Here is a 15,415-nt window from a genome sequence, read left to right on the forward strand (position 1 = left end):
AGAATTACCTTTTCTTGAAACGTGTAGAGGACAAAACAGCCGACTACCCTGGTCTTGAAGCAGTTTTTAAGGCTTTTTCAATATCATATGTTTTATTGAACTACTCTGGATTTCTACTGCTTATATTAATTGTATAATGTATAGTATCATTGCAAAATTATTCATTTCATTGAGGTTTTCAAGCTTCTGTTTATAGAGTTTAACATATAAATATGTATGTATATACATATATACAGAAATACATTTATTTTATATACATTATATATAATCTTATATATTTACAAATTAACATTTCTACTTACAAATATATTTTATATATACATACATATATAATATATATGCTTGTGTATGCATGTGTGCATTAATATGAGTAGTAAGAAGTGCAGTGAAGAAAACCATTAGGGTAAGTAGTTTGCGAGGAAGGGGTGGGGAAGGGATGATGGCAGTGATGTACTTTAGATAAACTTGTTGATTAAGGCCTCGCTGAGAGGGTGTAATTTGAGTCAAGATCACAATTCCATGAAAGTGCAAGCTATTCCAAGATTTGGGCAAACTGCTTAACTGTCAGAAAAGGCAGAAAACGTGAAGTCCCCAAGGCAAGAACAAGCTTAGCGTGTTTAGGGAAGAGCAGTACCAGACAGCATGTGGTCTAACAGAATACGATGCACTAGCACAAGGCCTAGCATACAGAAGGCACTCAATAATTACTCACTGAACGAAGAGGGCAGGGTTTAGACTTTTTTCTCAGTTGGATGGAAAGTCATTAGAAGATTCCTCGTTTTGTACTAAGCAAGTAGAGGGCCTTGTTACTTGACCAAAAGGTCAAAATGAGTCCTAAACACCCATAGATTCTCACCCTGACCTTGGCGGGTACTCTGGTTAGTGGGCGTTCCTTCCAGAGCCTGACAATCCATTGTTTATTCTTCATAATTTTCAGCCTTACCATCTTGTGTGTTTTGTATGTATTTCTATGCGTGTGTATTCAATGACAATACAGTGAATATAGTATTGGAGAGAAAATGAGAATAAGGCCTTGCTGGAATTAAGTCAGAGCCTATGTTTTAAAGGAAAATTCTTTCATGCTTCATAGGATGACGGAAGGAAAAGTTCAGAAACCTATTTCTTGCTAGTTTACACTCCACAACAAAAATTTAATGCCTTATCGTCTTCATCTTAGAACAAGACTGGTTTCTATTGACTTGCAACCATTTTCAATTGCCCAGTTTGTGAATTATTTAGTTTCTTTGCTATTTCCTCTTCCTTTTTTATCCCTCCCCTCTGACTCCAGGGAACTATTACTTTATAACAGTTGAAAAAAAAGCAGAAATGGGAATTTTCTGGGTTTTTTTTTAGTATTACATCAGCTACCTGTATGAGCAAGAGGGAAACAGAAGGACACTTTTTATCTGCTTGTTTCTACTCTGAAGTAATTAGGCTTGTTTCTACTGTAATAATTTGAAATAACATATGAATGTGCTTCCTCTCTACATTTGCAATTGTGTGCAACTTGACTACCAATCCAAATGGAAATTGCAGTAAAAGCCACAAAGGAGCATATGATTTGCATTTTCAAGGTGTCATCCCCTAAGGACACAATCTGATCACATAGACACTGCTTGTTTGTTAGGAAATGGAATATAGTAAGAATTTTACAAATATTCATATGGTGCAATGACAAGAACATAGGCATAGTAGTATCAAGAACTTGAATTCGCCACTTCCAAAACCACTGTTCTGGGGGCTTCAGTTTCCTCTCTGTAAATTGGGAACGATGACACTTAACCTCAAGGGGTATTCTAAGGCAGTGGTTCTCAAAGTGGCCCCAGACAAGCAGAGTCAGCATCACCTGAAAAATTGTTGGAAATGGAATTCGAGGGTCACCTCAGACTTACTGAATCAGAAACTCTGTGGATGGGCCAGCCATCTGTTTGAACAAACAGTCCAGGTGATTCTGTTACAACTAAAGTTGTAAATGACTGTTATCATGGTGAAACGATACTCTTTGAACTATTTGTACTTTCATTAAAATCAAAGTGCTTTGATAACTGTAACACGTTATCCGCATGTTAGGTCCCATTATTGTGATACTAAGGGATATTTTTAGTAAACACCCATGAGCAGGATGGTGCTCATTGGAGCATAGGAGAGTACAACAGATATAGTCCTTTCCTTAGAAAAAATTTATAAGGAAACTGGCAATTTCAGTACTGTGTGTTTGCTGTTATGGGAGTTTGCAGGGTGTCCCAGGCCAAAGATGGTCCAGGTAAGTTAGGCAGAGGAGTAAAGGAGGGCTTCCAGGAGGACGTGTTATTTGGTCTGTGTCCTTAAGGATAAATATGAGTTACCCAGATTGACAAGGAGTGAAGCCATCTTCCAGCTAATGAGAACAGATGTCCTGGAAAGCCCTAGGCGTGTGAAAGAGTATCTTAGGTGAAGGGGTTTCAAATAAGAGTAAAGGGCACGTGAGCAAAGGCAGAACTGAGATCAAACCTGCTGTGCCACCAAGAGGCCCTACTGGAGAAGAGCTTCTTTGTGAAACCTGTTCATCTCGGCAGGATTCTCATAGGGGTGAAAAAGCAGTAAAGGCTTAGAACCAGGGAAGTTATATGATTGTGACATCAGTCTGTAGGCAGGAAATCCAGTTAGGAGCCTGTTATAGCACTAGAGCCATGAGGGCCTTTGGCCATTTGGCCAAACCAGGATGGGGCAGGAGGACGTATGTATGAGATGCCTAGCAGGTAAATTGATGGAATTTTGGTGATTGAGGTGATGAAGTGTAGGAATAGATATGGGGATTCAGAAACTGTTTTTAACCTATAGATTTTTTTAACATAAAATTCTTAGCTCTCTCTGATGCTTGGAATGTCGTATTTCAAAAGAGGATTAAGATTCCCTTTAAAGGGTTTCATGATTGTTAGGAAAAATGCAATCCAGTGTGTTCTCCCCATTTTTCTGAATCAGTAAAAAGTACTGGATTGGGTCAGCTAATTAAAATCTAAAGTTGAATATTCAGATGTCAACATGCTGTGAAATAACTGTGCCTCTGCATTAGCACTTAATTTGTCTTTTATTACTTTAGACTCATTTCAACAATTCAAGTAGTTTAAAAAGGACAGAGTAAACCTTCTGCTGGTTCCCACCAAATTAATCCGTGAGCACATGCTTAGAAAATGTGTGGCTCCTCATTTGTTTTTCCTGGCAATCAGACAGATGAGCTGGGACCTGCACACAAATGACAGAAAGGATGGGAAGGTCTTTTGTTCCAGGTGTTAGTGAGTAATGAATGGGTGTTCCCAAGCGCACCCAGAAATAAGTTGTTATTTTATTATATCCTCACTTACTGCCTACTAGTAGCAGAAGACCTGTTAGAATTTAGGAAAGATTAGGGTGTTGGCTCTGGCTGAACGAGTCTAATTACATTTTATTTCTCCCTTTCTCCTGTTTGTGTTAAGAAAACAGGCCCTTATGCATGGATGGAGTGGGAGGTTTATCTTTCTCTTTCAGGAGGGCTCTACCTAATACTTCTCAATGTTATAAAATATGCTGCAGCTAATTAGTCAAGGGGGAAATTAGTCCAAGCAAATTAATCATTGGTACTCAATGTGGAATTTCAGTGCTTTGTAGCTCAGAGATTACTTAGTGGTTTCTCCTGCCTTCTTGTTTTCTGTTAAAATGAACTCACCCGTGACCACGAGGATGACTCCTTCGGGGCTTACTTCAGTTGCCTCACTCCCCTTCACTGGCACAGGCGCAGCATAGGGGTCAGAAAACACTCGGTCTAAGCTGATGCTTTCATGCAAAGTTGAGACAGCACTACTTTCTTCCCCCTGGAGTACTTCTGATGGGTAGAAACCACAGGGGATGGGGGGGCAGGGGTTAGAAATGTTCATCACAAGCAGCGAGCATCTTAAACACCTGCTCTTCCTTCCCCTACCTGTGCAACTGGCTCAAGAACCTCCAGACACATTCAGATGTGAAAACGCTTTTTAAATGGCATCATTAATAAGTCATGAAAACAGAAGCTGTGGCAATGGCTTTTCACTGTTCCCTAAGTCTTACTGATGCTCAGCCAGGGATGGAGACAAGGCCATTGCCAGATGCCAGCTCCCTGGAGGGCCAGTGTGTGAGGGCAGGGAATGGTCATGACCATGATTTACACCAGAAAGTGAAAGGCTGGGTATCAAAAAGGCTGACGTAGATAATGCTTCACAGTTAACAATGTACTTTCATGTGTATTGTTTTATTTAATTCTCCTACACATCCTGTGAGGTGCGTTGTAATTATTACTGTTTAGAAATAGGAAACTGAAGTGATCTAACTCTCCTAAATCCACATAGCTAGAAAGTGGCAGTCTAGCCTGAAATCCAGGTGCCCCGACTCTCATTACTTATTCATTTCCCAGCACCACATCTGTCTCCTCTACACATAGATGTTTCCAGGGTAAAGCTTAAAATGTGATAAATGGGCATTTTCAGACCATGAAGATCAGAAATATATCCCCAGTGTTTCTCTCCTAATAGACAAAAAATTGTGAAGTTAACTTCTGTTATAAACAACTATATTCCAACTTTAGGAAGACCACAGGAAGCAAAACCGTCCAGTGAACAGGGCATCGCCCAAGAGCCAAAGAGATGTAGTTTAAAGTTCAGTTCAGAGGGTACCTCTGATGACTTACTGCTCAGCCACTCTGGGCCTTTATTTTCTCAACCATGAAATGGAGAAATAACTCATATCTTGTAACACTGGTGTATCACAAACAGTATACTAAAGCATTTAGAATATTGTTTAGCACATAGCAGGTGTTCAATCTGATCTCTGTTGGGCTTAGTATATTGTAGTTTTCTGGAGCATGAATGTCACTGTAGAAAGATATTGGTTGCTATAAACAAAAAAGACATTCATGATTTTAATAATCATAACATGTTGCTGTAAACATGCCTAATAAAAAGAAAAGCAAATCTACTGCTATAATGCTAACTGATAAGTCTAATCTGGACTATATTCAAAATGCATGCTCCTTCTGAAAGACTTAAAAAACTATAAAATTAGAGTAAGTATAGCTGAAAAAATATACTGCAGTAAAGAACAGGGAAATCTAGAGGTTAGTTTAGCATCTCATTAACAATCTGAACATAATTCAAACATATCTCTGCAGATCCCATCAGTCATTGATGGTTTCTACATATTTAGATGACCATTTTTCTATGAAACATTGTTATATAATGCACACATAAATATGTAATGCTTTGGAATAAATATAACTTAATATATCACCTGTTCTATACATGTCTAGTTGAGACTGCACATTTTTCACTTTCTGGCTCTGGAGAAAGAGATTCTTGAAGCAATTTTTTTCATCTTCTTCTTTAGTACTTTTCTTTACCTTTCTTATACTTCATATATTTTATTTTCTCCGTTGTCTCCTATTTGTTTTTAAATGTGTTTTTTATCTCCCAAGTTTATGCTCTTGCAAATTCTCAAGCATGTCTTGCCTATCCGTTTTATATATAGCAGACTACCTTGTACACAGTAGACTTTCAATAAATAGTTTATGAATAAGGGATTATTGATTTAATGAGGAGAACTTCAGGGATCAAAGTGGAAGAGCAGGAAAACGGGTTTTGTGTGTGTGCTCATAATAGAAGACCAAACTCAAACTGACTCAAACGATAAAGGAATTTATTGACTCGTGTATCTAAAAAGTCTAAACGCAGAGCAGGCTTGAAACAGGAACAGACTGAAAAGTCTGCAGAGCCGTTAAGGTTGTTCCTCCACTTCTCCATGATTTCCTAGGCTCTCTCTTCCTATTAGTTTGTTTTATCCTCGGCTTGCTTTGGTCGCAGAATGGTAGCTTTACAGGGCTGTACTCTTCCTTATTCATATCAGAGTTGGGCAGAGGATATTTCTTACCACAAATATCCATCAAAATACCCAATGGTGGCAAAATTCTTACTAGACGAGCTTATGTCCATGTCTCTCTATGAAGCAATCCCTGCTAATTAGGAATGCCATAGGAGATAACCCTAGAGATCAGGTTGGGGTTCCGTCCCAGCCAAACTACAGAAATGCTTATCATTTGGTGGAGGGAAGGGAAAGAGCATGGGTGGGTAAATGAATTTGGGGGAGGTAACCACAATATGCATGATACTTGAGTAGCAATTTGAACTTCCATCGTTCTAAAAATAAGGCTGAACTGCTCCAGTGTTAGACTTACACTCATTGGTATACAAAGTTAAGTGATAAAACACACAGCCTCAGATTAGCACAGAATAAATCAAACTTGCTCAAAAGCTTTTTCTTATGGGTGCTTTCTGAATAAAAACAAGTCCTTTTCTTCCCTTTTGTTGAGTTAACAGTTAATTTTTTTTTCATTAAACTGATTCTTATGACTCACTATGAAAAAGAAGGCCTCCAACATCATTTCATCACATCTAACAATCCTTTTTTTCTTGACATTATAACAAGAAAGTATTCTAATTTAGACTGAGGTATCCCCGTCTTTAGCACAAACATTATACAATGTTTATTATCATCCTTTTGGATTATACGAGAGGTGGACTCACCATTGCATTCCATCTCGTTTAATCAAAATAGCTAAAACACTACCTAGAAAGGGCTACCTAGTCCGTACTTGTCAAGAAAATAAGGTGAATCTCATGGCCCCATTCTTTTAGGGATGTCCCTCAGCCCCTCCCACACGCACTTGACTCTAACAGCCACCCAGCTTTCCTGCAGCTGTGCCCGGAATGCCCCACCTGGACTGGTCTCCTCTAGTTGGCATCTGCTTAGCCAAAGCACACCCAGTTCTTCCCAATATCTCATCCACTTTCCCTGTCCGATGACTCCCCACAAGAGCCTTCACCCTTCACCCCCAACAACTATAAAATGACCCAACATGCTGCTACTAAAAACAACAATCTGTGCATTATCTCTTCAGGAAAAGACAGCCTCTTATTTTTCAGCTAATATTGCTGATTTGCTAATGAGAAATAAATAGTTGTGTGAGATATCTAAGCTTCCCTACCCAGACTGCACGTGAAAAGTCATAGAGAAGATGACTAGCCTTTTCTTTTTAAAACATTTCAATGGTCTTTAATAGACATTTGTGGCTACCTTGGAGGAGATGAGTCCGCCAAACTGTAGAGCAGGCAGGATGCTCAATTTTCCCTTCCAGCTTGTAGTCCTCAGGGAGATAAGACAAGAGGAATTCCTTTCACTGCCGTTGCTCAAAATGGAAGGAACTTCAGTGTGCCAGTTCTAGCACACCATCACTGCGAGTCTCCGTGTTCCAAGAAAAGGGTTGAGGACCCACCCTGTTCAGGGAGATTTTAAGGGAGTCCAGGCAAAATGTGAAAGACTGACATGTAGATTCACACTGTCCACCTGAGAACTGATAAGGAATACATTTAAGGTTTATGAGAATAAAAAACAAATACTCCAATCTTAAACATTTCTAATTTATTTTAATTTGAATGTCAGGGACATCAAAAACAATCAAATTGTCTTAAATTTCTACTTTTTAAAGAATATTTACTGAGGAAAGAAGGCATCCCTATGGGCCTCCTTGAACCTCTAAGCTTTTTATATTTAGAGCAGCGATTACTTTTTTGAAGAAATTGCTATTGGTCATTCAGATTTTCAAATTCAAAAGAGAGACTGAGAAAAAAATATTAACTGTGTGCTGAAGAAGCATTGCTTCTAACACACAGCTTTTAAACACACACATTCAAAAGCTAGTTTTTAATCCTATTTTGTAGCATGTACCATGAACTTGGCAGGAAATTCAACCAAACCCTTCCTAATTCGTATCCTGTTATTTTTGGTAAACAAGAATGTATACAAAAGCTTTCACACTCATATGCAAACACATTCCACCAGAGAAATTCTGACACGTTTACTGCTTAGAAATAAACCTCATCTCCCTTTGAGGCAGGAGCTAGTCTCCAATTCTGAACTTTCTGAAGGCCATCCACATCAGAGGAGACACTGCCAGTGTTACAAGTTTCATCACGTATGTCCCTAAATAAAGCAGAGGTAGTGAAATCCCATAGGATTGATGGTATATCCAGTTCGATTATTCACCTGATACCAAATCTGTGAACTTGAAGGATCATCCTCTTGCAATGAGAAATAAAAATACTCTCTGACTTATATTTATGTTAATCTATAATTTGAATATTTTCTGTTGGCATCTGAAAGAATTTGAATCCATTCATTATTGAACAATGTGCTAGCATTTGAGTCTGAGACAAATGAAAAAGTAAAGTAATATTGGCCACTGGTGAAAAGTGAAGTCAATTTTTGAAAACAAGAAATGAGCCTTGTTCCCACCTTATAGATAAAGAAATCAAGTCCCCACCATATAGATAAAATCAAGAAGGGAATAAATATTGCAAAAATACCCTCTTACACAATAATGTGAAAATAATAAAATTTAATTTTGTTTTTGCTTTGGTTTAACATTTTTGGTTTCCTAGCAAAGTTACCCACATTCCTGGTATCTCACTGATAATTGACATTCATCATTTTATTCCATGACAATACTGCTAAAATATGTTTCCACTTCTTTTTTTTTTTGCCAACTATAACTTTTATCTTATTTCCAGATGTGGACAAGCATGGAAGGGAAATCGTTGCCACATCAAGGTTAACCCTCCAATTGCTGACTTCACGAACACTCAGAACAGTAAGTGACCTTGTGACCAAAATCATTTGAGTTTGGAGTCTCTAATATTTTTCACTGAATATTTACATTTTTCATTGGTTTGAAATTCCAGATATATGGACCCTCCTGGGTATTGGATTAGCTTTCCTAACAACTCATATTACTGTAGCAGTCTTGTGTTTTCTTGCCAACAGAAAAGTACCAGTAAGGTAAGTGATGCCTTTGATTGCTGTGGCAGACCAATTTTCTGAAACATTTCCTTTGCTATATTTTCCTTTCACCCCATATTACATACAGGTAACTTTAGTTTTCCATACTTTATGGATTTATTTTTCTGGGCAGAAAGCAGGAGCTTCTTAATGATCATCACTCTTCTTTTTAGTAAAAAGCCTTAAGTTTACTTTTCAGATTATGTGGGGAACTTTTTTGATGACACAAGAAAACAGAACCTGATATTCTCCCCAAATTAAAAAGGTATTAAGGGATGGATGTCCGGCTTTCTGATAGTGCCCAGAGAAGGCAGCAGAATTGCCAAAGGGATCCTTTCTTGGCTTGCCCAGAGAGGCTGGCTCTAAGCACCATTTTTCCAGACCAAGACTCCCATGTTCTAGGCAACACACAGAACAGGGGCTGCTGCACCTGGAGGAGCTCTGTGGGCTGGGCTCACGCGTAACTCAGATCCCACAGCCTACAGTGCCCTTCAGGGTCCTGGGCCTTCCCACCCGATACCCATCTTCCCATCACCCGTGTGGGATACACATCATGCTAATAATTTTATTTGATGAAAGGTTACGAAATTAAAGAAATGCATCATCGCATGCATACCTGAATTTGTGGTCAGAGGTTTAGATTCACTGCAAATGGCTATGTCACAGAGCCCTGGATAACTGCATGTTCCTTGGTGCCAACTTCTATGTGCCTCCCACTTGAATTCTCCTCAGATCTCCAGCCTGCAATCATGTTAATCAGCAGACACCAATCTTGATATCATCAATTAAGGTGAATTTATTATAGAATTATAGTGTTCATTAGAAAAAAGATATGATGTTTTAATCCATTACCATTAAGAAGATCTTACTCATCTATTAATTCTTTGTTTCTTATGTGCCTAAAATATGTCAGACAGTGTGGATACAAACATGAATGAAAATCAATCTGGGCTTCAAGTAGTGGGGAAAAACAGAAACAAAGCTACTAAGTGAAATACTGGTTTTGTGCTAGAATATACATATTTTAGTCAGTGTTCTCCAGAGAAACAGAAAGATAAGATAAATAAATATAGATAGAAAGCTAGCTAGCTAGTTAGATAGCCTATTGTTTCTCTCTCTGTGTGTTTTATTTATATATACATACACATACATATATATCTTTAAATATCAAATACATAATATATCTATGTTTAATGTATGAACAATATATTATAAAATATATAATACATTAGTAATTATTATATAAGTATTGTTATATTAATATATTGTCTTATGTTTAAATATATAGTGTATAATATATAATATATAAAGATATCTTACATTAACATATATCTCTATATAAAGAATTACATATTCATATATTACATTTATGTAATATTAGTTATATAATAAGAGAATAATGTAATATATTAAGAGAGAGGAATTTATTTCAAGGAATTTGCTCATGTAATAGTGGGGACTGGCAGGCATGAAACCTGCAGGGCAGGCCTGCAAGCTGGAAATTCAAGTAAAAGCTGATGGAGTGCAGGCTTGAGTCCAAAATCTGCCAGACAAGCTATCAGACTGGAAACACTGGTAGGATTTCTCTGTTGCAATCTTGAGGCAGAGTTCTTTCTTCTTCAAGAAATCTCAGTCTTTACTCAGAAAGCTTTCAAATAAGTGAATGAGGCCCACCCACATTATGGAGGGTAATCTGCTTAAAGTTTCCTGACTGTAAATGCTAATTACACCCGAAAATTGCTTCACAGCAACATCTAGACTAGAGTTTGAGCAAACAACTAGGCTCCATGGCCTAGGCAAGCTGACGCATATAATTACTCATTGCAGAATATTAATATATTAATAAATTGCATATTAATGCAACCAGCACGAGTCCTCAGAAAAAAACCTAAATGTCACACCTTCTCCAGATTCCTGTTGGACAGCTGGTACCATCAGGGCTCTGGAGACACCTCTCAGCCCAGCCTGACAGCCACCTCTCCTTTCTCTCTTCCATTTCTGCCATTCTTCTGTGATTTTACCCTTTCTCTTCCTCTTCGCTCTTCACCTCGGATTTACCACCCTGTCCTCTTCTCTCTCCCTAGTACCTTCTCTTCTGATTCCCAAAATGTCAAAACAATGGTTTTATTCCCTATGACTTCCCCAAACAGATATCACTCAAGACGGTATTCTCTGGTTAGTGACCTCCTCAACTGCTCACTGCACACCCTGCTCCGGAGGCCACAGTGAGGAAGTTCCCACTTTGGACCTGCCTTGGCCCAAAGGCAGGGAAGACCAAATCCAGGGCTACCCCATCCCTCTGCCAGTCCTTTGGACTGGGGGAGACTTACGTTGAGGCCTCAGAGACTTCTCCAGGATTTGTGGCACAGATAGTTTCAAGGGAGTCAATCTGCAGATGCTCAAACTTCATAGATTCTCTTCTGATTGAGAAAGGTGCATTTCACCCTAGGGCATCCCGACTCTCATTTCTTCTTTCCCACATGTCCTCATTACCTCACACCTATCCTGAAACTTACCAAAAAGAGACTCATGTAGCAAAAGAGATTTGATATAAGCAATATTGAAAGGGGAACAGGAGATAAATCTTTGTCAAATTTATCTTCTCAGTTTCCCAGTCTGTCTTTGCCTCTCTTTTCCTCTCTCTCTCCTTTCCCACTTAGAATTTGAAATCATGATTTTTTTTTTTTAGCTGAGGTATAGTTGTTTTACAATGCTGTGTTAGTTTCTGGTGTACAACAAAGTGATCCAGTTATATGTGTGTGTATATATATGTATATGTGTGTGTGTTTATATATTTTATATATATATGTTCTTTTTCAGATTACTTTCCATTATAGGTTTTTACAGGTATCAAATATAGTTCCCTGTGTCATACCATAGGACCTTGTTGTTTATTTTATATATAGTAGCGGATATCTGTTAATCCCAAACTCCTAATTTATACCTTCCCCCCCGCTTTCCCCTTTGATAACCATAAGTTTGCTTTCTATGTCTGTGAGTCTGTTTTTGTTTTCTAAATAAGTTCAGTTGTATCATTTCTTTAGATTCCCGGGGGACATGTTTTCCCATATGTATTTGAGTTGAACAACGAAGTCAGTCTGTTTTTGAAAATTAAGTATGAGTTGGTTGATTGCTTAGTTAGAAGGACTGGTTTTGTCATTTAGATGAGATGGTGGACAAATTCCATAATTTTAAAGAATTCGATAAAAATATTTCAGAAATTATATTCTTTGCAACTACTATACCTGTCATAAAAAATTTTAGATATTAACTTAAAAATGTAAAAGGAGATGCATATTTTTCTAAGTTATTTTAGGGAAAACTCAAGTGGCAAAGTTCAAAGACCACTGCACCAAATTTAATTTTGCAGCATCCCCACCCTCTACACACACCCTACCCTTGGGAAAAGTCTCACCATTCCCCCCAAAGTACATGCCTTTTCACACCCTCTGCCTGGCAGAGCTATCCAAACCCATGTATTTTTGATACTAAGCAAAAATATCCTGGCATCCCTCCAGGGTTAGTCACTGAGTTGTCAGAATGTTGTCCTCAAGAAGACAGTTTATAGTTCCATTATGTAGTGTTTTTACTTAGCTATTTCCTTATTAACCAGTCCTTATCTTTACATCCCCAGTTTCTAGCACTGTATGCATAACTGAGCCCCAATACAGGCTTACTGAAGACTATCTACACTTTATTGAATATTATCAATACTTCTGACCCTCACCAAAAACATTGCTCATGTCTACTAATTACATGTAAAGTCAAATGTTGCACATTAACTTTTTAAAAATGTCTTTTTGAATGAAATCATTTATGTCCTTAAAGCGATTTAGAATGTTTGGCCGAGAGATGGCTAAATGAAATAAGAGTGACTCACCTTGAAAACAGTACCAAAACTTTGAGATAGGCAAGAATTAACGTAAGCAGGAAATTCATCACCCTCTCTAAATAAACCTTAACCTTAAGATTTTTCATTAGATTTTGTAAAAAGAATCTGTAGCATAAGAGGCCCTTCAGTGACTTGAAAGAAACTTTTTTGTATTAATTTCATAAAAACATAGGCTGGTGCACTGCATGCTCAGACAGTGCTAAGCACAGCAACAAGCCTCTTAAAGTTGTTTTTAGAGATGTGGTTCCTGGATTTTATTATATATTCTCTGACCTTTCTGTTAGCTACTTGCCACTGAATGTATTAGTGAGGACACTCTTGATCGTAGGTGAAGAAAGCATCTCAAGCAGCTTAATCAAAACAAAGACTTTAGTATAACAATGCACATGTCTTCTAGAGCTCAAGGGTAGGAACAAGGTGATCAGACCTCAGGAAGGCCTGGACCCAGGGGTATTCTTCATCAGCCTCTCATCTCTGCTGCTTTTTGCTTCACTCTTGATGTTCTCTCTCTCTGAAGACATGCTTCCTTTACTCTCTGTCTATATAACAAAAGAGTAGTGCCTAGAGGATGGGTGTTTGTTACTCATTTGTCCGCAGACCTGCGGAGAGACTATATCTTTGTTTTTATGTCTCCATTCCATACTCCAAAGGATAACCCTCTGATTAGCCCGCTTGGATCAAGATCCTATTTCTGGTCAAATCAACCATGGGTGAGATATGGGGCAGGATCAGTAGCACAAGCGTGGCTGCTGGGACCCCATACACGGCACCGTGGTGGTGGTGGGGGGGGTCATCAGGAAAGGGCTCTGAAAGGTATCCACTACACCTGTCCCCATGGTGCAAAATCCACCAGATTTTTACTCATGAGACTTTAGAGGAAGCAACCAATGTAGCAGCCTTCTGCAGTTGTTTGCAGTTAATACAAAGTAGATGTGACAATCCAGCCTGCACCTAGAAATCTAGATTAAAGCATACAGGCGAATAGTGGACTATTTATTCTCACTTTCCTAAAGCCCCATAACACCCACTGCTTTCCTATTTTGGATTATATCATCTTTTCCTGGGGGAAAATATGCAATAAATAGCTCTTTATATGCTGCGTTGTGGCACTTACTCGTGAAGAAGTGTGTTAATTTAATAAATACACTAACAAATGTTAAAATATTAACAAACCTATTTCATTCAGTTATGCTGAGAAATAAGACATGTATATCTCTTTAAAAATTTTTCTAAATAATTTCATAGGATTGTAACTAAGTATGTGCAACAGTAGAAAGATTGCTGAGTAGGAAATCATAGGACCTTAATGTGATCTTGGGAATGCCTCATTATTCAATGCCACAAACATATGCTAGTCTTGAGAGAGCTCAGAGGTATATGAGAGTATCATCGAACATGCTTTCAGACTCATAACTCCATTATAATACATATTTGACTAAGGCACATGTAATGGTAGAAATGTAAAGCAAAATACTTTGGGGTAAAATGAAAGGAACATGTGATCAAAAGAATGACTGTTGTTTATACTTCTGATAAGAAAGAATGTTATTAGGATCCCAAAAGCTACTCAGCTGCCTGTGTGAAGTACAGATGTTCTTGGTTGAAATTTATGAATAAGTGGCCCTGATCTCCAAATAAAATATCTATCTCTATAATATTATTCTTTCTCCCAGACCCTTTCCCACTGCTAATACCTTGTATGATAACGTGGTTCTTTGGAGGCAGAAGTTTTGCTTCTCTTCCAGTTTGAGATCCTTGGATAGACCTAACCTGGGCCCAGTGTTGAATATGTATCCTTAGCCAAAATCAAAACCTTACTCTATGCCTCAAGCTATTCAGCTGCTCTTGCAGCTAGAGTGTCACTAGTGAGCCTGCCTTGGTGCCGGAAATGAATGCTTAGCCTTAGCAAACTGGAATTCCACTAGTGGCAATGACCAAGGTTGTCCCATAATGCCTGCAAACCTTGGCTCTCTCCACATGTGCATTTATTTGCCCACAAGAAGTATAGCTGTTAAGATCCACGAAGCTTAACTCCCCAGTCTCAGTCCTTTGTGCATATATTGGCCATGCTCTGCCAACCCTGCTAAATGTTTACTTTGAGCTAGAAAAGCCAAATGTAGAGCAGGGTTTCAAAATCTTCCCCTTAAAAATGGGATTGGACCATGTGTCATAATGATGCTTTCTCCTTTTCCCTCCTGCTTTTTCTTCTTCTCTCTCTCTCTCTCTCTTTTTTTTTTAAAGAATCCCATGCAGCCTATTCTTTTATACTTTTCCCTTAATCCTCAACTTCGGGGTTTTTTTTTTTTTGTGCTGACACGGTAGAACAGGCCCATAAAAGAGGCCTCAAAGGAAAAAGAGTCTTTGTCCTAAACTGATCACATCTCTACTCCTCTCAGAAGAGTCCCACTCCCTACCCTGTGGCCAGGGATTCCATAAAACCAGAACTCCTCTTATTCAGAGTGGAGCGAGTGGTGCACGGGGCAAGCCTTGGTGTATCACACGGAGGAGATATATTCTGAGGAGGCAGCAATTCAGATGGATGAAGAGGGCTGCAGAGGGGAAGCAGCATTTGTTTAAAGACTTGCAGGATGAAGAAGCCAGGCAGAGATGAGGAAAGAGGGTTCCAGAAAATAAAACAAATAATGTGGA

At 38.5% G+C, this 15,415-nt stretch overlaps 1 protein-coding gene across 1 annotated transcript in view; it reads left to right on the plus strand.

The window, feature by feature from the left end:
• MALRD1 (MAM and LDL receptor class A domain containing 1) overlaps nucleotides 1–15,415 on the plus strand; it is a 578,637-nt gene that overhangs the window by 544,824 nt on the left and 18,398 nt on the right. Inside the window, exons 38-39 of the mRNA XM_057732597.1 lie at nucleotides 8,607–8,686; nucleotides 8,778–8,874. Coding sequence (XP_057588580.1) covers nucleotides 8,607–8,686; nucleotides 8,778–8,874 — 177 coding nt within the window. The remainder of the gene's footprint in view (nucleotides 1–8,606; nucleotides 8,687–8,777; nucleotides 8,875–15,415) is intronic.

This window comes from Hippopotamus amphibius, chromosome 4, assembly GCF_030028045.1.
Source record: "Hippopotamus amphibius kiboko isolate mHipAmp2 chromosome 4, mHipAmp2.hap2, whole genome shotgun sequence".
In the NCBI taxonomy this organism is placed as follows: domain Eukaryota; kingdom Metazoa; phylum Chordata; class Mammalia; order Artiodactyla; family Hippopotamidae; genus Hippopotamus; species Hippopotamus amphibius.